At 66.5% G+C, this 19,378-nt stretch overlaps 4 protein-coding genes across 9 annotated transcripts; 3 read left to right on the forward strand and 1 right to left on the reverse strand.

The window, feature by feature from the left end:
• The first annotated feature begins 858 nt into the window (after nt 1-858).
• Nucleotides 859-4,861, forward strand: GPT (glutamic--pyruvic transaminase). 2 transcript variants are annotated; one of them, XM_081258777.1, is made up of 11 exons: nt 859-873; nt 1,997-2,162; nt 2,313-2,402; nt 2,477-2,585; nt 2,765-2,898; nt 3,041-3,284; nt 3,439-3,745; nt 3,862-4,036; nt 4,114-4,269; nt 4,374-4,486; nt 4,557-4,861. In XM_081258777.1, exons 2-11 carry the CDS (start codon nt 2,001-2,003, stop codon nt 4,645-4,647), a joined length of 1,581 nt encoding a protein of 526 aa, XP_081114903.1. In that variant the 5' UTR covers nt 859-873; nt 1,997-2,000; the 3' UTR covers nt 4,648-4,861. The 2 variants fall into 2 exon arrangements, with proteins under 2 accessions (XP_081114903.1, XP_081114904.1); XM_081258778.1 differs by lacking the exon at nt 859-873 and having other exon boundaries at nt 3,439-3,518; nt 3,609-3,745.
• A 1,263-nt stretch (nt 4,862-6,124) lies between these two features.
• MFSD3 (major facilitator superfamily domain containing 3) lies at nt 6,125-8,339 on the forward strand. Of its 3 annotated transcripts, none has more exons than XM_081258454.1 (5): nt 6,133-7,212; nt 7,510-7,657; nt 7,741-7,865; nt 7,932-8,041; nt 8,121-8,339. In XM_081258454.1, the coding sequence occupies exons 1-5, from the start codon at nt 6,459-6,461 to the stop codon at nt 8,295-8,297; spliced, it is 1,314 nt and encodes a 437-aa protein (XP_081114580.1). In that variant the 5' UTR covers nt 6,133-6,458; the 3' UTR covers nt 8,298-8,339. The 3 variants fall into 3 exon arrangements, with proteins under 3 accessions (XP_081114582.1, XP_081114580.1, XP_081114581.1); XM_081258455.1 differs by having other exon boundaries at nt 8,124-8,339; XM_081258456.1 differs by lacking the exon at nt 7,932-8,041 and having other exon boundaries at nt 6,125-7,212.
• Nucleotides 8,340-8,418: 79 nt separating this feature from the next.
• Nucleotides 8,419-15,165, reverse strand: RECQL4 (RecQ like helicase 4). The gene is given in 22 exon segments (XM_081258944.1): nt 8,419-8,779; nt 8,874-8,982; nt 9,121-9,274; nt 9,355-9,535; nt 9,609-9,778; nt 9,860-9,989; nt 10,077-10,362; nt 10,438-10,700; nt 10,781-10,922; nt 10,995-11,174; nt 11,260-11,433; nt 11,518-11,601; nt 12,037-12,173; nt 12,251-12,343; nt 12,429-12,554; nt 12,893-13,019; nt 13,097-13,270; nt 13,273-13,890; nt 14,199-14,339; nt 14,557-14,660; nt 14,788-14,821; nt 14,886-15,165. Coding segments are annotated over 22 exon segments (3,813 nt in total). The 5' UTR covers nt 15,147-15,165; the 3' UTR covers nt 8,419-8,654.
• A 38-nt stretch (nt 15,166-15,203) lies between these two features.
• Nucleotides 15,204-19,255, forward strand: LRRC14 (leucine rich repeat containing 14). 3 transcript variants are annotated; one of them, XM_081258958.1, is made up of 4 exons: nt 15,204-15,248; nt 16,898-17,251; nt 17,432-18,016; nt 18,126-19,255. In XM_081258958.1, the coding sequence occupies exons 2-4, from the start codon at nt 16,923-16,925 to the stop codon at nt 18,691-18,693; spliced, it is 1,482 nt and encodes a 493-aa protein (XP_081115084.1). In that variant the 5' UTR covers nt 15,204-15,248; nt 16,898-16,922; the 3' UTR covers nt 18,694-19,255. The 3 variants fall into 3 exon arrangements, with proteins under 3 accessions (XP_081115084.1, XP_081115085.1, XP_081115086.1); XM_081258959.1 differs by lacking the exon at nt 15,204-15,248 and adding an exon at nt 15,255-15,984; XM_081258960.1 differs by lacking the exon at nt 15,204-15,248 and adding an exon at nt 15,255-15,685.
• The last annotated feature ends 123 nt before the right edge of the window (nt 19,256-19,378 follow it).

Here is a 19,378-nt window from a genome sequence, read left to right on the forward strand (position 1 = left end):
GTGCTGGGGCTTGCTTGTGGTGCCCAGCCCCTGCGTGGGCGTGAGGCCCACGGCCCCTGGCAAGAGGCCTAGTGCTTACTGCACCCTGCCGCCCCAGCCTCCTGGAGACGCCTTTGGAATTCTTTGCTTTCTTGAGGGGAACAGGGAGCTTCAGAAGGCCACTCCTTGTTGGCCAGGGCTGGGGGTGTCCATGCTGGAGGGGCAGGGATCCTGGCTGGAAGAGGAGAGGGTGTTTTCCATAAGACTCCTGGGCAACAGCCAGAGGGTCAAAGTGGCACAAGGCTAGCATCAGAAGCCTCCCTGGTGGGGGGCGGGTTCCCCGTTACTGGCATGCAGCCCCTACCTTGGGGCCTGGCTGCCAGCTTCTGCTCAGGCTGGCAAGGAGGGCCAACAGTTGGCTGCTGAGGCTCTGAGCTGACCAGGCACCATGTGTCAGGGTGACAGGGCCCCTTCGGGGCCTCACTTGGTAGGGCTGGGGCACTGCCAGCTCATCTGTCCAGGGCAGGTTCCTTGGCATGGCCACCAGTGCTGGGGGGCATGGGCTTGGGTCACCCTCTCCGCTGGACATTGACCTGGTCAGCCCAGTGTCCACAGGCCCCCCCCATCCCTGAGCATCAGTGGTTGGAGGGGTGTCCTCAGCACGGTGGGGGAGGGCCGCGGGGAGGCTGCTGGTTAAATTTAGCGTGTGGGGTGGGGCGCTGCCCAAGGTCCACTTGCCACCACAGCTGCCACATGGCCCTGCTGCCAGGGGGCGGGCGGGGCCTGGCTCTGCCTGCGGCCGGGCCCATATTAACCTGTTCTCCAGCCCAGGGCCCAGAGAGGCCTGCACACTGGGAGGCACAGGTGACGGCAGCAGCAGAGCAGGAGACGCAGGTGAGAGGCTGCCGTCTGGCCTCCTGTTTCCTCTCCAGCCGGCAGAAGCAAAGGGGCCAAGCCTTCCCCAGGCCTGACCAGCCACCCACAGCCCCGCGCAGCTGAGAGGACCTGCTGCTCCCTGACCCTCACTGCGGAGCCAGATCCTGGTGCTGGGGTGGCCACCGCTGGGCATGGCCTATCAGCTCCCTGCAGGGCCTGTGGAGGTGGGGCCCTGAGGGCTTATCACGGCTCGCTTCCCACTCTCTCCACCAATCATGAGCCACAGGGAAGGGAAGCTTAGGTCACCCTGCCTGTGGTGTGGCCCCAAGGGCAGCCCCAGGCTGGTGTGTGCTCGGTGAAAGGGCAGGACAGCAGCCCAGAACAGCTGAGGTGTCCAAGGGCCCTGCGAAGGCCCAGAGCTGCCCCGCCTCTCCCCCAACACCCCAACCCAAAGACTCCAGCCTTGCAGCACTGATGGGGGACCGAGGTCCAGCCCCAGGGCTCTTGCTGCCCTGGGCCATGGTCCCCAGCGCAGGAGGGGCCAGATGGAGCCCCCGCATCTGAAGCCTCACTCCCCTCCCCAGACAGCCCCAGGATTCCTGAGGCCTGGCTCAGTTACCCGGGAGACAGGCCTACTCTGCTGGCCCCAGCAAAGATGGGGGGTGGTCCAAAGGGTCAGGCCTTGGCCGAGCCCTACTGGGGTAAACCTCCAGAGGCCCCAGGCCTCATTCTCCCCTGCAGGCTCAGCCAACCCCTCAGGGCACTCAGCCCGCCCCCCCCCCCAAGCCTAGTCCCTCAAAGCTGCTGGACCCTTTCCGTCTGTCCCTACCTCCCATGCGGGTCTCCTGCTCCCCTGTCACGGGGACACTGGGCGGGCACTGGGCCTCACCCCAAGCCCCGCCTGTCTTCTCACCCACTCCCTGTGGCTCCCCAGGGCAGAACTGTGCCCAGACGGGTGGGGCGGGGCCTGGCGGGCCCGGCTCCTTCAGCCTTTTCTGTCCCTTTCAGTGGGGCCAGCAGGCTGCAGTGAAGTGGGTGCTCCCTTCCCAGCCCTGGCCCACCAACCCGGGACCCAGCTTCCCTCACCCACGCTTCTGGATCCTGACGCCTCCTGAGTCTCCTTCTTGCCCGGTCCGAGCAGGGTCATGGCCTTGAGGACAGGTGACCACAGTCAGGCTGCAACGAATGGGCTGACGGAGAAGGTGCTGACGCTGGACACCATGAACCCGTGTGTCCGGAAGGTGGAGTATGCGGTACGAGGCCCAATTGTGCTGCGGGCGCTGGAGCTGGAGCAGGAGCTGCGCCAGGTAGGGTCCTGGGCCCCCCCACCACCTCAGCGCCGCACAGGGGCGCTGAGCGGCCCCATTCTCCCCCCACCCCTGGGCCGAATGAGACAAGGCCCGTGGGAGCCATAAGGTCCGTTGTCACTGCCCCACCCCACCCCACCCCCGCCACAGGGCGTAAAGAAACCCTTCACTGAGATCATCCGAGCCAACATCGGGGACGCACAGGCCATGGGGCAGACGCCTATCACCTTCCTGCGCCAGGTGAGGCTCAGTACTGCCCTGCACCCCTTCCCTGTCAGCCCATGTGCCCTGGCCCCAGCACTCGCTCCTCCCAGGTCCTGGCGCTCTGCGTCCACCCTGATCTCCTGAACAGCCCTGACTTCCCCGACGACGCCAAGAGGAGGGCGGAGCGCATCCTGCAGGCATGTGGGGGCCACAGCCTGGGTGAGTGCCAGAACCTGCCCAAGCCCCAGGGAGGGGCAGGGGCAGGCGCTGGGGGAGGCTGTCCCAGGAGACGGGTGGATCTGCCCGCTGGAAGGGGCGAGTCTCCTCGGGAGGGATGCAAGGGGACCTCACCTGTCCCACCCCGACTCCCACCCCGTCCTCCCTGTCCCCGGGCCCAGGGGCCTACAGCATCAGCTCTGGCACCCAGCTGATCCGCGAGGACGTGGCGCGGTACATTGAGCGGCGCGATGGAGGCATTCCCGCCGACCCCAATAACATCTTCCTGTCCACGGGGGCCAGCGACGCCATCGTGGTAGGCCGGGGCAGCGCGGGGAGACACCGCGGCTCCTAGTGCGCGGCCGAGCGGGTCGGCTCGTCCTGGCACGGCGGCGCCCGGGGCGGGGAACGGGTGCAGCCCTCGGCCCGCCAACCCCGCCTCCCTATCCCACCCGCAGACGTTGCTTAAGTTGCTGGTGGCCGGCGAGGGTCGCACGCGCACGGGCGTGCTCATCCCCATCCCTCAGTATCCACTCTACTCCGCCGCGCTGGCCGAGCTCAACGCGGTGCAGGTGGACTACTACCTGGACGAGGAGCGCGCCTGGGCGCTCGACGTGGCCGAGCTGAGGCGCGCGCTGCTCCAGGCGCGTGACCACTGTCGGCCCCGCGCGCTCTGCATCATCAACCCCGGCAACCCCACCGGTGCGCGCCCCCACCCGCCCCCGCCCCCGCCCCACCGCCCTGGCCCGAACAGGCACCCCTGCGCTCTGAGCCTGGGTCAGCCTGCCCCTCCGCCCGCCGCCCCGCGAAGAGCAGCGCGCCCCCTCAGCTGACCTCGGACCCGTCTGTGCCCCAGGGCAGGTGCAGACCCGCGAGTGCATTGAGGCCGTGATCCGCTTCGCCTTTGAGGAGGGGCTCTTCCTGTTGGCCGATGAGGTGCTGGCCGGGGCCCCCGCAGGGAGGGGTCGGAGGGCGGCGGCGCGCGCCCCCGTGACGCACCCCGCTGTCGCCCGTCCGCCCGTCCAGGTGTACCAGGACAACGTGTACGCCGAGGGCTCGCAGTTCCACTCGTTCAAGAAGGTGCTCACGGAGATGGGGCCGCCATACGCGGCGCGGCAGGAGCTCGCCTCCTTCCACTCGGTCTCCAAGGGCTACATGGGCGAGTGCGTGCTGGCCGGGCGGGCGGGGCCGGGCACCCGGGCCGCGGCCTGGCTCACTTCGCCCGCCAGACCGGCCCCTCCTTGCCGGCCCTGCCTCGACGCCCGCCCTCGCCTCGCAGGTGCGGCTTCCGCGGCGGCTACGTGGAGGTGGTGAACATGGACGCAGCGGTGCAGCAGCAGATGCAGAAGCTGCGGAGCGTGCGCCTGTGCCCGCCCACGCCGGGCCAGGTCCTGCTAGACGTGGCGGTCAGCCCGCCCGCGCCCTCCGACCCCTCCTTCGCGCAGTTCCAGGCGGTGAGTGGGCGGGGCCGCGGGGGTCAGGGCGCCGCGCCCCTGGCCCAGCCTGACCGGCCTTCTCTCCACGGCCGCAGGAGAGGCGGGCGGTGCTGGCCGAGCTGGCGGCCAAGGCCAAGCTCACAGAGCAGGTCTTCAACGAGGCTCCCGGCATCCGCTGCAACCCGGTGCAGGGAGCCATGTACTCCTTCCCGCGCGTGCAGCTGCCCCCGCGCGCGGTGCAGCGCGCTCAGGTCCGGCGTGCGGCGTGCGGGGCGGGACGGGGCGGGGCGGGGCGGGGCCCGCGCGGCCTGGGACGCCCCGCCCTGACCCGCCCCCCCACCACGCCCGCCCCCAGGAGCTGGGCCTGGCTCCCGACATGTTCTTCTGCCTGCGCCTCCTGGAGGAGACCGGCATCTGCGTGGTGCCTGGCAGTGGCTTCGGGCAGCGGGAAGGCACCTACCACTTCCGGTGAGGCTGGGCCCCCGCATCCCCTCCCCGCGACCCCCACCCCAATCGCTTACCTTCTTCCCCCTTTTAGGATGACCATTCTGCCCCCCATGGAGAAGCTGCGGCCCTTGCTGGAAACGCTGAGCCAGTTCCATGCCAAGTTCACCCGCGAGTACTCCTGATGACACCGCTGGGGGCCAGGCTGGGCCGGCAGGGACGACCCCGGGCGGACAGTGCTCAGGGTCCTGGGGTCTCTGGAGCCCTCTGGACTTGCTCCTGCTGCCTGTGTGGCTGGGCCCCTGCCTCTCTTCAGGCCCCTAATAAAGCAGTGGGCTGGCTTGGAGGCTGTGTGCACACCTGTATGCGCCTCCGCCGCCTTGTCCGCTCCTGACTGCCTTTCTGTGTGAGGTTCTGTGCAGTCCTGGGGGCCCGGGAGGAGTGGTCAGGGAGGGCTTCCAGGGGAGGTGACCTTCTTACGGGATGGACTTGGCGGGATGGGGCGAGCACCGGGAAGCAAAGTGACCGTGAGGACTCAAGGGGGCGGTCTCGGCTCCCGTAACTGGGCGCGGGCAGTGGTGCCGCCACTGTGGACCGCTGGAGGAGCGGTGGCGCCGGCCCAGGAGCAGGGAGGGGAGGAAGAGCAAACGGGTCTCGCTTTGCCACGGTGTGTGTGGTGTGTGACGTCCACGTGCAAATGCACTTCTTGGGCTGGGAAGCAGTGAGAGGGGAGGCCCCCTCCTGAGCTGGGGCACCCGAAGGCAAGTTCGGGGGACGAGGGCACGGAAGATGCCGAGGAAGAGGTGCCCGGTGGAGCTCTGGGCCGAAGGACCTGGGCTGGGGGCTGGCGGGCAGCCCTGTGTCCTTGACACTGGCGCGCGAGTATGTGCATGCCGGACACTGTTGTGCATCACTGCACAAAGGGCCCTCGCTGGTGGGCACCATAGTCCCCATTTCACAGATGAGGAAACCTGGGCCCCAAAACTGTGTGGAAATGAAAGGAAGCTCACTCCCCGTGGCCTCGGCAGCTGACGTAATGTCTTGGCTCAAGTGTCTGCGAGTTGATCTAGGGGTTGGCAGGCCTCAGCGCCCCACGGGCTTAGGGAGAGTATTGGCCAAGGCCCCAGCTCCACTCTGGATGCGGTTCTTAACCATAGTCCCTGCTTCACTATCTCCCCTGGGCCCCAGGTGCCCCACACAGCAAGGCTCTGGGCAGGAGAGGACAGGGGAGGCGCAGGTTTCTCGTCGGGTGGGCCCCGCCCCGCCCCGCCCCGCCCCGCCCCGCCCTCTCCAAGGCCAGGTGGGGTCGGGCTGGAGCCGACCTGGACTGGCTCTCCTGGCCTTGTCGCTAGACACTAGAAGGCGTTTCGGGCAGCAGCCGGGTGCCTCCTTGGGCTGAACGTGGGCTCAGCCTTTCCCACGAACTTCCTGCCTTCCACGACCCTCTGCGGCCACTGGCCTGGGGAGGGCGCCGAGACCACTAGCACAGCGAGGTGAGGGTCCAGCAGCCGATGTAAGCGGTAGTAGACAGTGGGTCCTCCGTGGGGGGCCCAGCGGACCCTGCGGCCACCAGGCTCCAGGTGAGACACCAGGAAGCACTTCCGGAGAGTTAGGGTCTGGGGACCAGATCTGATAGCCTTGGGAGGGACCTGAATGGGCCGCGGGTTCGGCCGCTTCCGACGTTCGAAGACAGCTGGCCACCGGGGGCGCCAGAAGGCGGCCGGCGCTCTAGCCCGCCCGCGTTCTCTATGGCCGCTGCGTTTCCGGGTTGCGCCGCCCGGTCCAGAGCGCTGCCCCAGCCAGCGCCGCCTTGGAGGAGGCCTGAAAGTTCTTTGGGGTTCTGACGCCCCCAGGACCCAAGGGCGCGGGTGCGGACGCCAGCCTGTCCAACCCTGGCCCAGCCCCAGAGCCATGCCGCTCTGTGACCCGTGACTCCATCCCGACCGGACCGGACCCCCTCGGAAGCACCCTGCCCCCACTCCGAGTGGAACCTCTCATGCCGCCCCGGCCGGCCTTGAACCGAGACCCGGCCACTAGAGCTTGGGCCCCAGCGCCCCGCCTCCTCGCCATGCGTGGGAAGCTGCTGCCGCTGGCCGGCCTTTACCTGGTGCAGGGCCTGCCCTATGGGCTGCAGTCTGGGCTGCTGCCCGTGCTGCTGCGGGCCCGTGGCCTCTCCCTGACACGCGTGGGACTGGCCAAGGCGCTGTACGCACCGTGGCTGTTCAAGCTTGTGTGGGCCCCGCTGGTGGACACTCGGGGCTCCCCAAGGGCCTGGCTGACGCTCAGCACAGCTGCTCTGGGCCTGGTGTGTGGGCTGCTGGCATCGCACCCTCCCGCCGCAGCTGGTCAGGCCGGGCTGCCTGTCACGGTGGCGGGGCTGCTTCTGCTGCTGAATCTGGCTGCAGCTGTGCAGGATGTGGCCCTGGACATGCTGGCTGTGCGGCTCCTGGAGCCCGCAGAGCTGGGGCCTGGCAGCACTGTGCAGGTGGTCGCATACAAGCTGGGGGCGGTGCTGGCTGGGGGTGGGCTGCTGGCCGTTGTGCCCACCCTCTCCTGGCCCCTGCTCTTCCTGCTCCTGGCTGCCACTTACTGGTTGGCTGCTGCCTTGACCTGGGGGGCACCAGCCCTGCGACAGCTTCCCACACCTCTGCCCTCAGAACACCCCCGACACACTCTGCACCTTGGGCAGGACGTGCTGGCCGTGCCTGGGACCCTGTGGACAGTGGGCTTCGTGCTCACCTACAAGCTGGGTGAGTCAGGAACAGCAGGGGTGGGTCCCCAGGAGCCCTAAACTCACTTGCAGGGTTGCGTTTCCTCTTTTGGGGTCTGACCTGAAGTCTGGAGCCCAGCCTGGCCCTCTGCACGTCCAGCTCCAGCCACACTCCCTTGGGCCTCTCTGAGCTGCTTCACGCTGACCCTGAGCGTCGTTGAAGCCCAGCCCCAGCTGTCTCCTGGCATCTGTGGCCCAGGAAAAAGGCCGGGCTGGGGGAGCATGACTGAGACCCAGGTGGAGGTGTGCCAGCCACCCCTGCTGACTCTCTCCACAGGTGAGCAGGGCACCAGCGGCCTGTTCCCACTGCTCTTGCTGGACTGCGGCATCTCTACCCCAGAGCTGGGGCTGTGGAATGGTGTGGGCGCTGTGGCCTGCTCCATTGCTGGCTCATCCCTGGGTGGGGCCCTCCTGGCCAGGCGCCGGTGAGCCCCCCTCAGCCTGCCCCGCCCACCTGTCTCCCCTTCCTTCCCCACGCCCTCTGACCTGACCCATCACCCCACCCCAGGCAGCCACTGCCCCTGTTGAAGTCAGCGCTTCAGTTCCGTCTTGGGGGCCTGGCCTGTCAGACTGCCATGCTCTTTCACCTGGACAGCCCTGGGGCCAGCCTGGCCCCCAGCACAGTCCTGAGAGGTGAGGGGTGGGCCATAGGGGGGAGGAGCTTGGAGTCCTGGGCCCTGCTGACCTCAGCCCTCCCAGGGGCAGCCCTGCTGAGCCTGTGTCTGCAGCACTTCCTGGGGGGCCTGGTCACAACCACCACCTTCACCCTGATGATGCACTGCAGCCAGCTGGCACCAAGTGCCCTGCAGGTGAGGGGATGTAGCTGCAACACCAGGGGCTGCAGGACTGGAGTCCAAGCAGGTCCTGATGTGATTCCCCCTCCCCTAGCAGGCCACACACTACAGTCTCCTGGCTACTCTAGAGCTACTGGGGAAGCTGCTGATGGGCACGCTGGCTGGAGCCCTAGCTGACAACCTGGGGCCACGCCTCTGCTTCTCTGTCTTCCTCGCTCTCTCAGCCGCACCCATGCTGTACCTGGGCCTTGCACCCAACACCCTGGCCTGAACTGGGTGTCCAGACTTACCAATAAAGTGGAGTGTGCCTTTAGGCTGTGTCTGGGATGAGTGACGTGCAAGGTTATCCTCAGACCGTGGGGGTGTCCGCGCTGGAAGAAGTGTTCCTGAAGATGACTTGAGTGTCTTTTATTCTGCACTTTGGGGCCTCCTTGCCCCCATGCTACTGGTGGTGGCCTTTGTCCAGAGTGGCTGGTCGCTGTCCTGGTCACTGATATCTACACCCATCTTTGCCTTGAGGACCTGTTGCACCTGACACCGCCCCCCCCCCCCATGCTGTGGCCACGCAGCCCCTGCTGAGGCCCGTGCCTCTGATGTGGGGGAACCGGGTCCTTGCGCGGCAGGGTGGTCAGCAGCCCCACAGCAGTATCTCCTCTGTGGCCAGGTGCACAAGGGCGTGGAAGCTCAGGTGCAGGTACTTTCTCCAGAAGCGCTGGTCCCGCCCGTACACCTGGGCCGGATAGCAGGGGCTTCCTGCAGTGGGAGGAGGAGACATGGCTCTGAGGACTTCGGCCAGGCCTGCCCCCAGCCCCCACCTTGCTCGGGGCTGGGCCTCCCGGGTCCGCACCGATGCCGTGGAAGACCCGGGCCACAGCCCTGCCCGAGAACCGCTGCTCTGGCCACGAGGACAGGAGGTGGCGGACGTCCCGGCGGATCTGGTCCTCCCAGTCCTGGAGCTGCCGGTGGGGACACATGGCGTGCTGTTCCGCAGTGCTCGGTGAGGGGCGGGAGGCAGGTGTGTGCCCGCAGCCGGGGGCGCGTCCTCTCTGCGACTCCTCTCGCCCTCCCCGCTCCCCGGAGGCCCGGACACTCACCCTGGCCTGGCCTGGCTCAGGGTCCTCCTCGGCCTCCACGCCCCCCGGTGCTTCTACCTCTCCCTCGAAGTACTGGCTGAGCAGGGCCTTGAGCCTGCCGCTGCGTGCCTCATCGGGCTGCTCCAGACACGGCCCGCAGCTGGGGAAGGCCACGCTGGGGCGGGGAAAGCCTGTCAGAGTGGCCCACCTTGGGCAGGAGGGGGTGGCCCAGGCCCTGCCCACCCCCTCCTGCACCTGTGAAAAGCCCGGAAGGTGCGGTGCAGGCGGGCCAGGGCTTCTCGCTCACGGGCCTGCACGCGGCCGTGCAGGAAGTCACAGATGTGGTCCCTCTCCTGGGCTGTCAGGTCCCCGGGGCTGTGCAGGTGGAAGGCCAGCTCCCTGAACTCCACCAGCACCCCCGTGCCCCGAGGCACACCTGCCAGATAGGGTGTCAGAAACTGGCAGGAAGGCGGCAAACAGCCGGCAAGCAGGGCTGGGGGCGGGCGCACCTGTCCCGGGCTCTGGATCCCATCGCAGCTGGTGGAGAGCCTGCCGCACGGGGCCCAGCTCCCAGCCCATGGAGTCTGCCAGCTCGACCACATCCAGCTCCACAGAACTGCTTCCCCCACCTGTCTCCTTGGGGCACTGCCGGGCCAAACACACGGCCAGGGGGGGACACCTGTACCAGGGGAAGGGACATGTGACTGGCAGCCCTGGTTCTCTGTCCCTGTCCTGAGCCCGGGGTGGGATATGCGCTCACCTGCGGGCCAGGGCCTGGAGCTGGGTGGGGCCCCCGGGGCAGCGCAGGTGGCAGCAGGCATAGGTGGGCGCCAGCAGCTTCAGCCAACGCTGTGGGTGCAGCTCAAGGTAGCACAGCAGAGTCTCGATGGCTGGGGGCAGAGCAGGGCTCAGAAGATGCGAGGGTGCGGGGGTGCGGGGGTGTCCCCACACCGCCCCCCACGCTCCCTGCCCCTCACCCTCCTCAGGCATATCCAGGGCTTGCACGGTTGGCTGCACCGGGAGCGCCCGCCTGTGGCCCGGGCACCGGGTTGTGTGCTCAAGGCTGGGATGGTCAGCATCCTGGGGAGATGCAGCCACGAGGACCCTGGCCGAGTGCCCTTCCCGGCTCTCATCGCCCTGCTGCTCTGGGGGCTGCCGGGTGCAAGCACAGGGAGGGAACACGCGCTGCACCAGCTTCTTCACGGCGAGGAAGTCGATGACGTTGGCGTGAACATGTCTGCGCAGCTCCCACAGGTCCTCACCCTGCGGCAGAGCAGCATGAAGGCGGGGCCGCAGCAGGGGGCGGGGCTGGGGGAGCGGTGGGGGGACGGTACCCACCTGGGGCCGGAGGAAGACGTGGCAGTGTGCAGGCTGCCCATCACGCCCAGCCCGGCCCACAGCCTGCACATAGCTCTCGAAACTTGGGGGCAACCCCAGGTGCAGCACGGCCCGCACGTCTGGCCGGTCCAGCCCCATCCCGAAGGCCACTGTGGCCACCACCACCCGCAGCCGGCCCTCCATGAAGGCCCGTTGCACCCGCCGCCGCTCCCGGCCGCCCATGCCGGCGTGGTAGGCTTCAGCCACAGCCTCTGGGACTCGGCCTGCAGGGAAGACCCACGATGGTCAGGTGGGGCACGTGCCCAGGGCCCATCTGTGGGGTGTAGGCCTGCCTCCACCTCACCTCGGGATCGTGGGGCCTGGGCCTCACGCAGGCAGGTGCGCAGCAGGGCCGCGACACGCTCCGTGTCCTCTCGTCTGTTACAGTAGACGATGACAGAGTCTAGGGCACGGAAACGATCACCCTGCAGCAGCGTCACCAGAGCCTGGAGAGGACGAGGGTCAGCGTGAGCAGTCGGAAGACAGGGCCTCTGCTCGGCCCCCGCGTGCGTGCTTACCTGGTCTGGGTCCCTGTCCGAAGACACAGAGAGGTGCAGGTTGGCAGGGATGGTGCCCAGCCCCCTGAGGATAGACTCTTCGGCCACGCCCAGGTGCCGGGCCACGTCAAGGGCGGTGCTGCGCGTGGCCGTGGCTGTGAGACCCAGGAAGCAGCCGATACCCACGCATTCCCGCAACACCTGCGTGGAGAGGAGTGGTGAGATGCCCAACCTTCCTTGGTCTGCTCACGCAGCAACCCCCCTCCGCGCCCCGCACAAGGCTTACCTGGCAGACACGCAGGTAGCAGGGCCGGAAGTTGTGGGACCACTGGGAGAGGCAGTGGGCCTCATCGATGCAGGCAAAGGCGATCAGTGGCAGCTGAGTGAGGAGGGCAGCGCCCCCCGCCCCAACGAGCGCCTCTGGCGACAGCGTCAGCACTTGCACCTGGGCTGACCGAACCTGAGGAGGACGGCAGGGTCGGGAGCACCGCCAAGGGGGTCTGCCCGCTGCCTCTGCCGGCCTCGCCCTGGGAGGGCCCCGTACCTTCTGCAGGGCAGAGTCCCGCTCCTTCTTGGTCATCCCCGAGTGGATGCAGACCGCCTTCAGGCCTGGGGGCAAGCTAGAAACCTGCAGGCACAGGAGCACCGCCTGTCACAGGCCACCAGCCCTGGCCCTTCCCCACATGCCTCTGAGAATGGTTTGGCCAGACAACTACTGCTGTGTCCTCGCCAGGATCTCTGGGAGAAAAAACCTAGGTCCTGGGTCCTGTGACTAAGGGTTCAGAGCCGCCTGTGGGCTTTGACTCAGGAGCACTGGAGACGGGTCCCAGTGGGCACGCCCCCCTCCCCCAAGCTGCTCCTCTTGTGGGCGGGCCTGGGTCGAGCCAGCTGTGTCCCTGCTGCCTTTGGGCCACTGCCAGCTTACAGACAGAGCTGAAAATGGCCTGGCGACTTGCCACTCGGGGGTGGGGGTGGGGCACGGAGCAGCAGCCCCAGTGGGTCAGCAGAGCCACGGGTGCCAGCTCCTGCCTTCCGCACCTGCCCAAGGACTCTGTCCACCAACCTGGTTGTCCATGAGCGACGTGAGAGGAGAGACGACCAGCGTGAGGCAGGGGCTTCGCCGGAAGTAGAGCAGCGCCGGGAGCTGGTAGCAGAGGGACTTACCGGCCCCCGTGGGCAGCACCAGCAGCGTGGACATGCCTGGGTGTTACCGAGGGTCACGAGCACAGCCCCGTGGCCCAGCCTGCCCCGCCACGCCCCCTGCCGGCCATACGCACCAGACAGGATCCGCATGACCACACGCTCCTGCAAAGGGTGGAAGGCTCGGTGCCCCAGCTGCTCCAGGGCCTGAAGCACCTCGGCGGGCGTGTCTGTGGACACAGGTACCTGTCAGCATGGCCCCGAGTCGCCCCCACCCGCCAGTCAAGGCTCTGGAGCTGGTAGGCGTCTACTCACCTACAACCTGCCCCAAAGGCCCTGGCGGATAGAGTGGTGGCGCGGGAGGCGGACAAGGAGCCTTGGGCACAGACCGCCCTGTGGGTGCCGGCAGCTCAGGCCCTGCAGGCTCTGTGCCGTCTTCACCTACCGAGAGCAGATAAGACAGCGCGGGACAGGAGCTCCGGACCGGCCTGCGGGCACTCCGGCAAGAAAGCCACTCGCTACCACCTCTCCTCCACCTCGTTGCTCACCAGAGAGTTGGCGGCAGGCAGCGCCCATTCTCTGGGATACTTCCTCGAACGTGGCCCGGGTCTGTGTGCCACCCCCATCCTTGCCACCCTCCTTCTGAGGGGCCAGGGTAAGTTCTGAACCAGGGGCGGGAGTTAGGAGGGCCTTTTGCTTGAGCTAGAGACGCCTCCCCAAAGAGCACAACCCCTGCAAGCAGCGCTGGCCCAAGCCACCCCCCAGGGCAGAGGCCTCACCTGGCTGAGGGCACTGGGATGCCCAGTGACTGAGCTGCCCACACTGGGAGCAAGAATCCTGGGCTGTGGCTCTGCACTGACCACCCCCAAAACGCTCTCCTTTTTTCTGCCACTTCTGCTTCCATACCTAGTGGGGACACAAAGGAGACTCACAGAGCAAGAAGCAAGGCAGGTGGGCGGGAGCATCTGGCACCACCTCCTCACCTGCTTGCGCAGGAGCCGGCCCCGTGAGGCCGGGCCCCGAGCGTAGCGTTTCTGCTTCATGTTGAGCCGCACGTAGTTCCCCCTGTCCCGGACAGCAGATCTAGAAGAGACGCACAGGTCGACTGCACCCACCACCCTCCCCACCGTGGCGCGACTGAGGGCAGCGCTGCTGGGAGGCTAGGGCAGTGATACCTGGGGGCTGGGGGCTTGCTGGGGGGCTGCGCCTGCACAGGCTGCTCTGGACAGTCTTCTGCAGGCACTGCAGCCCCAGCTCCCGCAGGCAGGGGTCCTGCTTGGCCGCTGTCCTGCTGGGTCTGTGCAGGGCTTCCCTCCAGCTCCCCACTCCATCTCCGCTTCTTGCCTTGACGAGTACCAGGCTGAGAGTTCCCTGCACTGATAGCAGCTGCGAGTAGGGCTGGAGTCTCTGGACTCTGTAAAGGCACCTCGGGGCCAGCGCTGGGACCGAAGACAGATGCTACACCTGGAGTAAGAACCTGGGACACCTCTGCACCCGGGCAAGGCTGGCAGGCCTTGGGAACCCCCAGAAAATCTGGGGTCCCGTTGTGACACCGCTGCAGCCAGCCTGGGTCTAGGGAGCCCAGCCGCAGGCTCAGGGATGCCCTCAACTGCTGGGGCCGGCCTGGCCTCAGCTGGGGCCTGGGAGGCTGAGGGGGCACCTCACTGACTTCTTCTGGAGAGATGGTGGCAGCTTCTGTGCGTGGTGGCCCTGGGGAAGGCATTTTGGAGGAGGATCTTCGTGTAAGCCGGGGTATTCGGCCCAGGGCTGGCCCAGCCTGGGAGGGAGAGATAAGCAAGCAGGAACTCAGGCCCTTGGGGGTGCTGCAGACTCTGAAACCTGCTGGAGGCCCCACCTGTAACAGCTCAGCGATATGAGAAACTTAGGGCGGGGACATCAAAGAAGTCGAGAGTAGAGGCGACGCTGAGCTCTTCTGGAGAACTGCGCCCTAGGAAATGCTAGACTTGTGTGTGTGCGTGTGCATACGTGTGAAAGACTTAGCAGGGTTGGGTGTCTGCTGATCCTGCTCCTGGGCCAAGAGTAGCTCTGGACCCAGGCTGGATACACTGCCTGCCCGACCCTCACCTGTAGACTGCCCTTTAGATTGGCCTTAAGCCTCTTCCCGTAGTCCTGCACAGATCCCTGAGAGCTGAGCCTTGATGGAGGATGGGGGCTCTGGGTCGCGGCCCGATTCAGGTGGGGCCCCCAGCAGCTGGGCTCCAGCATCTGCAGGAAGAGACGGTAGAGATCTAGGCCACGGAAAGGCTGGCGCAGGGGGGGAACAGAGGTGTCTCCAGCCCCGGAGACCTGGGGGCGGGGGCTGTCCTTCCTCCACCCTGTCAGCCCGCCCCCTGAGTTCTTTGCCCCACAGAGCCTGGGTCACGACTCCTGGATCCGGCATACAGGAAGTTGACCGATAGGCTGGGATGTCGAGCCCGGGTACCTCCTCGGCCGCCGCCGCGGGAAGCGACTGCTCCGAGCCGTGAGGCCCGACGCCGCCGGCCTGACCCAGTGCCTCCTTCAGGGTGCGGTACTCCCGGTAGAGCGCTGAGGGCGGGGCAGGGGGGGGGGTCGGTGTTCAGGAGACAGGGCTCGGCTGGGCGTGGGGGTTGAGGCCGCCCGCCCCCTGCCCGCGTCCCTGACCGCTGCCTCCGCCCTGCGCCCGCTTGCTCACCGCGGGTCTCCTCGGGCGCCGCTTCCACGTCCTCCTGTAAAGGGAGCGCGTCAGCCGGATGCCGCTCCCTCAGCTCCCCGCCCACGGGCAGCCCGCACCTGGCCCGGCAACCGCCCGTTCCGCCGCCGAAACGCGCGCTCCCACGCCTGCAGCCGCTCCCGCACATCCCGCAGCTGCTCCATGGTCGCCTTGCCCTGCGCCCGGCGCCCCAGGAATCTCCCGCCAGGAGAGCGACGCCAGCCGCCAGCCACTGGTGGCGCTCCGCGGGGTTGGAGGCGGGGCGACGTGGCGGCCGCCGGGCCGGGGCAGCCAATCCGCGGGGCCCTGGGGCGGCAGCCAATGGGGGGCGTCAACGTCATCGAGGCGCGCGGCGGCGCTGGGCGGGGCGCGACGTACGGCGAGGCGGGGCTGGCGGCGGCGGCGGCGGCGGCCCGGCGGCGGCGTCGTCTTCTGCGGGCCCGGTGAGCGCAGGCTGCCGGCCTGGGACGGAGCGTGGCGGCGTGTGTCCCCGTCTCTTCCTGGCCGCACGAGGCCGGTGCCGGCGCTCGGATCGGCGCCGCCCAGGAGGCGGGGGCGGGAGCCCAGGCGGTGTGGCTGCGGGGAGGGGAGGACCCGGAGCACGGTGCCGGGCTGAGCGACCTCGGGTCCCAGGAGGCGACGCACAGGCTTCGAGGGGCAGACCCCGCCCGGAAGGCGGAGGGCGTCGGATTTAGAGCCTCCCGCGGCTCGAGGCTTGGAGGAGCCGGGCGGGGGCGTCTTTAGGGAAACTGCGGAACCGCGGGCCGGTGTGGGGGGGGGCGGTGGCCACCACACAGAGGCTCCTCCCACGGTGACCACACTGGCTGCTTTCGTTTCCTCTCGTGACAGGTGCTTGGTTGGTCTGTCCTGTCACAGCGAGGTATGAATCGTCCTCGCGAGATTTGTCCGTAGGCAGAGCGAGGCCGAGGGTTGACGTCCCGGGCTTCTCAGGAACCAGTGCCCTAATAAGGACTTGGGTGTGAGGGCCGCAAGAGCAGGGGCTCTGGGGCCAGGCTGCCTCCCTTCCCGAGCTCATCACCCAGGCTGTAACCTCTGTTGGGCAAGGCTTAGGTCTTAGTTGTCTAACCTGTTTTCAGGAAGATGATCCAGAGGCAGTTTTGAGGATGAGGTAGGTGCCAGGCGGGCGCACAGTAAGTCAGCAGCAGAGCTGACACCCAGGTACCCTGTGCTCTCAGGCACTTCCTTTGTGCTCTTTGTCAGCTTGGATGTCCCTTTGGCAGCTGCCTCTACTCATCTGAGCAAAGGCCCCTAATTTGGGGCCTCTGAATCCCATGGGTTTGAGACCTGGTCTCTTAACATGGTTCTCCAGGGAAGAGAGAGGCGTTTACACAGGTGGCGAGGATCTCGATGGGTGGGGTATTCTTTCTGTAAATTTCCAGGGGTCTCCGTGCCTGATAATGCTCCTGAAAGACAGTAGTTAGAACTGGGGCTCGTGTTGAGGGCTTGGGTTACTCAGGCCCTTTGGACTCAGAGTTGTCTGGGTTCTGGTCCTTTCTACTTGCCCTGCTGTTTATTAAACTGCACCTGTACTTCCAACTCTTCTTTGATGTGCTGCACAGAACCCAAGGGTGGCCTCCCAAGGCTTCTGAGGAGGCTGGGAGAGGGTCCTGTGATGCAGCTTCCAGCCCCCTGGTAGTATCCCATCTCTCTAGTGCTTGGGGGATAGGGAGGCTTTGTTTTCGCCTGCTTTTAAGGAAAGGCAGAAAAGATCTCTGATAAGTGGCATTGTGATTTGGGAGGCCTTGAACACAGATGGTGGGCCCTGCAGATTAACAGCCATCAAAAGCACACCCAGGCAAGCTGGTCATCTCTGGTGCCATGCTGTTTATGTGCTGCTCGATGGCTTTGTCTCCCTAGGGAGGCCCCCGAGCTTCTGGAGGGTGGGGCCTGGGGGTGGCCTTGTTCTCCTTTTCACTACCCTTAGCCTAAGGCCAAGCACCCAGCACTTGCTCTTTGGTGCCACGGTTCTCCACTTTGTGCCGAGTTCCATGCTGAGCTTTCCCACTACCCGTGCGTGGAGGGGGTGGAGGCCTGGGGTCTGTCCTCCCCACTGAAGGGCCCTTCCCTGCAGGTGGCCTCCTGCCCGGCCCAGCACCATGCACACCCTTGTGTTCCTGAGCACACGGCAGGTGCTCCAGTGCCAGTCAGCTGCCTGCCAGGCCTTGCCCCTGCTGCCACGAGAGCTCTTCCCCTTGCTCTTCAAAGTGGCCTTCATGGACAAGAAGACCGTTGTGCTGCGCGAGCTGGTGCACACGTGGCCCTTTCCACTGCTTAGCTTCCAGCAGCTGCTGCAGGAGTGTGCCCACTGCAGCCGGGCCCTGCTGCAGGAGCGGCCTAGCACAGAGAGCATGCAAGCCGTGATCCTGGGGCTGACTGCCCGGCTCCACACCCCGGAGACTGAGGCTGGCACACAGCCCCTCTGCAGGTATGGGCTCACTGGAGGGGCCCTCGGGCCTGGGGGGTGCAGAGAGGGTCCCCTAAGAGGTTCCAGGCTGGTGCAAGAGCACAGTGCGGGAACAGGCACGTTGCTCCTGTCCTGAGGTGGCTGGGAGTGGGTGTGGGCTGTGTCCCCTTGTCTCCTGCCTCAGCCCACCCGTGCTCCCAGGAAGCACGCGCTGCGGGTGCTGGACATGACGGGCCTCCTGGATGACGGCGTGGAGCAGGACCCGGGCACCATGAGCATGTGGGACTGCACAGCAGCTGTGGCCCGCACGTGCATCGCACAGCAGCAGGGCAGGACTGCAGAGCCCGGCCTGGCCCCCGTTCCTGTGGAGGTGCGTGTGGACCTGCGGGTGAACCGGGCCTCTTATGCATTCTTGCGGGAGGCACTCCGTAGCAGCGCGGGCAGTCCACTGCGGCTCTGCTGCCGGGACCTGCGGGCTGAGGACCTGCCCATGCGCAATACCGTGGCCCTGCTGCAGCTTCTGGATGCAGGCTGCCTGCGCCGCGTGGACCTGCGCTTCAACAACTTGGGCCTGCGAGGCCTGTCCGTCATCATCCCACATGTGGCCCGCTTCCAGCACCTGGCCAGCCTGCGGTTACACTATGTGCACGGGGACTCTCGGCAGCCCTCTGTGGACGGCGAGGACAACTTCCGTTACTTCCTGGCCCAGATGGGCCGCTTCACCTGTTTGCGGGAGCTCAGCATGGGCTCCTCTCTTCTCTCGGGGCGGCTGGACCAGCTGCTCAGGTGAGCAGGCCTTGCTGTTGCCCTGCCCTGCCCTTCCCTTCCTTTCCTTTCCCCTCCAGGAGGCCTTCCCCTGGCCCAGCCTATTTGTGACCCCTTGTGTCCTCCGCAGCACCCTGCAGAGCCCCCTGGAGAGCCTGGAGCTGGCCTTCTGTGCCTTGCTGCCTGAGGACCTGCGTTTCCTGGCACGGAGCCCCCATGCTGTCCACCTCAAGAAGCTGGACCTGAGTGGCAATGACCTGTCCGGCAGCCAGCTGGAGCCCTTCCAGGGTCTGCTGCAGGCAGCAGCAGCCACGCTGCTGCACCTCGAGCTGACCGAGTGCCAGCTTGCCGATACCCAACTGCTGGCCACACTTCCCGTGCTGACTCGTTGTGCCAGCCTCCGCTACCTCGGCCTCTACGGCAACCCGCTGTCTATGGCGGGCCTCAAGGAGCTCCTGAGGGACTCGGTGGCACAGGCCGAGCTGCGCACGGTGGTGCACCCTTTCCCCGTGGACTGCTATGAGGGCCTGCCCTGGCCACCGCCTGCCTCTGTCCTGCTGGAAGCCTCTATCAATGAGGAGAAGTTTGCCCGCGTGGAGGCTGAGTTGCACCAGTTGCTACTGGCCTCAGGCCGTGCCCACGTGCTCTGGACCACAGATATCTATGGGCGCCTGGCTGCAGACTACTTTAGCCTGTGATCTCCAGGCTCTGGGTGAGAGTTAGGCTGTCCTGGGGTCCAGGGCTGCTGGAGGCCTCTTGCTCCTTGGGTAGTCAGAGCCTTTGGGACCTTGCTGGAGGCCTGACACGAAGGCACTAGTCTCTGATTTCTTTGCTCCTTGAGCATGCCCATGCTTTTTGCAGTACCCTGTGCAGTTTGTCCTGCACTTGCTCCCCTGACTCACCATCTGTGGGCCTGAGGGCTGGATTCCAGGCCTACATGGCCCTGCCTGGTTTGGCAGCACTTAGCTGCCCTCCGGTGTCCTGGTTCTCTCCTTGGAATGTTCCTGGGATCTATGAGCTGAGAGAGGATGTTTTTTCCTTTGGGCCCTCCCCAAGAGCAGACTGCTCTGGGGTGGAAGTTTGGACAGGGGCCTGCTTCGAGGAGGGTTGGGCTCCCAGGCACTCTGGGGCCTCTTAACGTTCTCCTTTCCCTGGCACACAGGAGACTGCCTGTCGGCCGGGTTTGGGGGCCAGAGGGTGTCTTTAAGGTACAAACGTGCAGTGTGCTTAGAACTTAAATCTGTGGCTATTTTTTATGTCCTAACTGGTCAGAGTGAGTTGTCGCCTCTGCTGTCACCCCCAGCCTGGCCACTGGGTGATATGTCTTAACGGCCTGCCGCCCCATCTTTTCTCTAGACATCTCCGCAGTCCGTCGCCCTTCCT

The sequence above is a fragment of the Mesoplodon bidens genome (assembly GCF_964165515.1).
Source record: "Mesoplodon bidens genome assembly, chromosome: 16".
Taxonomy (NCBI): domain Eukaryota; kingdom Metazoa; phylum Chordata; class Mammalia; order Artiodactyla; family Ziphiidae; genus Mesoplodon; species Mesoplodon bidens.

Coding starts and splice junctions, on each gene's coding strand:
- GPT (XM_081258777.1), top strand. CDS start 2,001: ATGGCCTTGAGGACAGGTGACCACAGTCAGGCTGCAACGAATGGGCTG. Junction 2,163..2,312: donor TGGAGCAGGAGCTGCGCCAG/GTAGGGTCCTGG, acceptor CCCCCGCCACAG/GGCGTAAAGAAACCCTTCAC. Junction 3,285..3,438: donor CAACCCCGGCAACCCCACCG/GTGCGCGCCCCC, acceptor TCTGTGCCCCAG/GGCAGGTGCAGACCCGCGAG.
- MFSD3 (XM_081258454.1), top strand. CDS start 6,459: ATGCCGCCCCGGCCGGCCTTGAACCGAGACCCGGCCACTAGAGCTTGG. Junction 7,213..7,509: donor CGTGCTCACCTACAAGCTGG/GTGAGTCAGGAA, acceptor CTCTCTCCACAG/GTGAGCAGGGCACCAGCGGC. Junction 7,866..7,931: donor CCCCAGCACAGTCCTGAGAG/GTGAGGGGTGGG, acceptor CAGCCCTCCCAG/GGGCAGCCCTGCTGAGCCTG.
- LRRC14 (XM_081258958.1), top strand. CDS start 16,923: ATGCACACCCTTGTGTTCCTGAGCACACGGCAGGTGCTCCAGTGCCAG. Junction 17,252..17,431: donor GGCACACAGCCCCTCTGCAG/GTATGGGCTCAC, acceptor CCGTGCTCCCAG/GAAGCACGCGCTGCGGGTGC. Junction 18,017..18,125: donor CGGCTGGACCAGCTGCTCAG/GTGAGCAGGCCT, acceptor TGTCCTCCGCAG/CACCCTGCAGAGCCCCCTGG.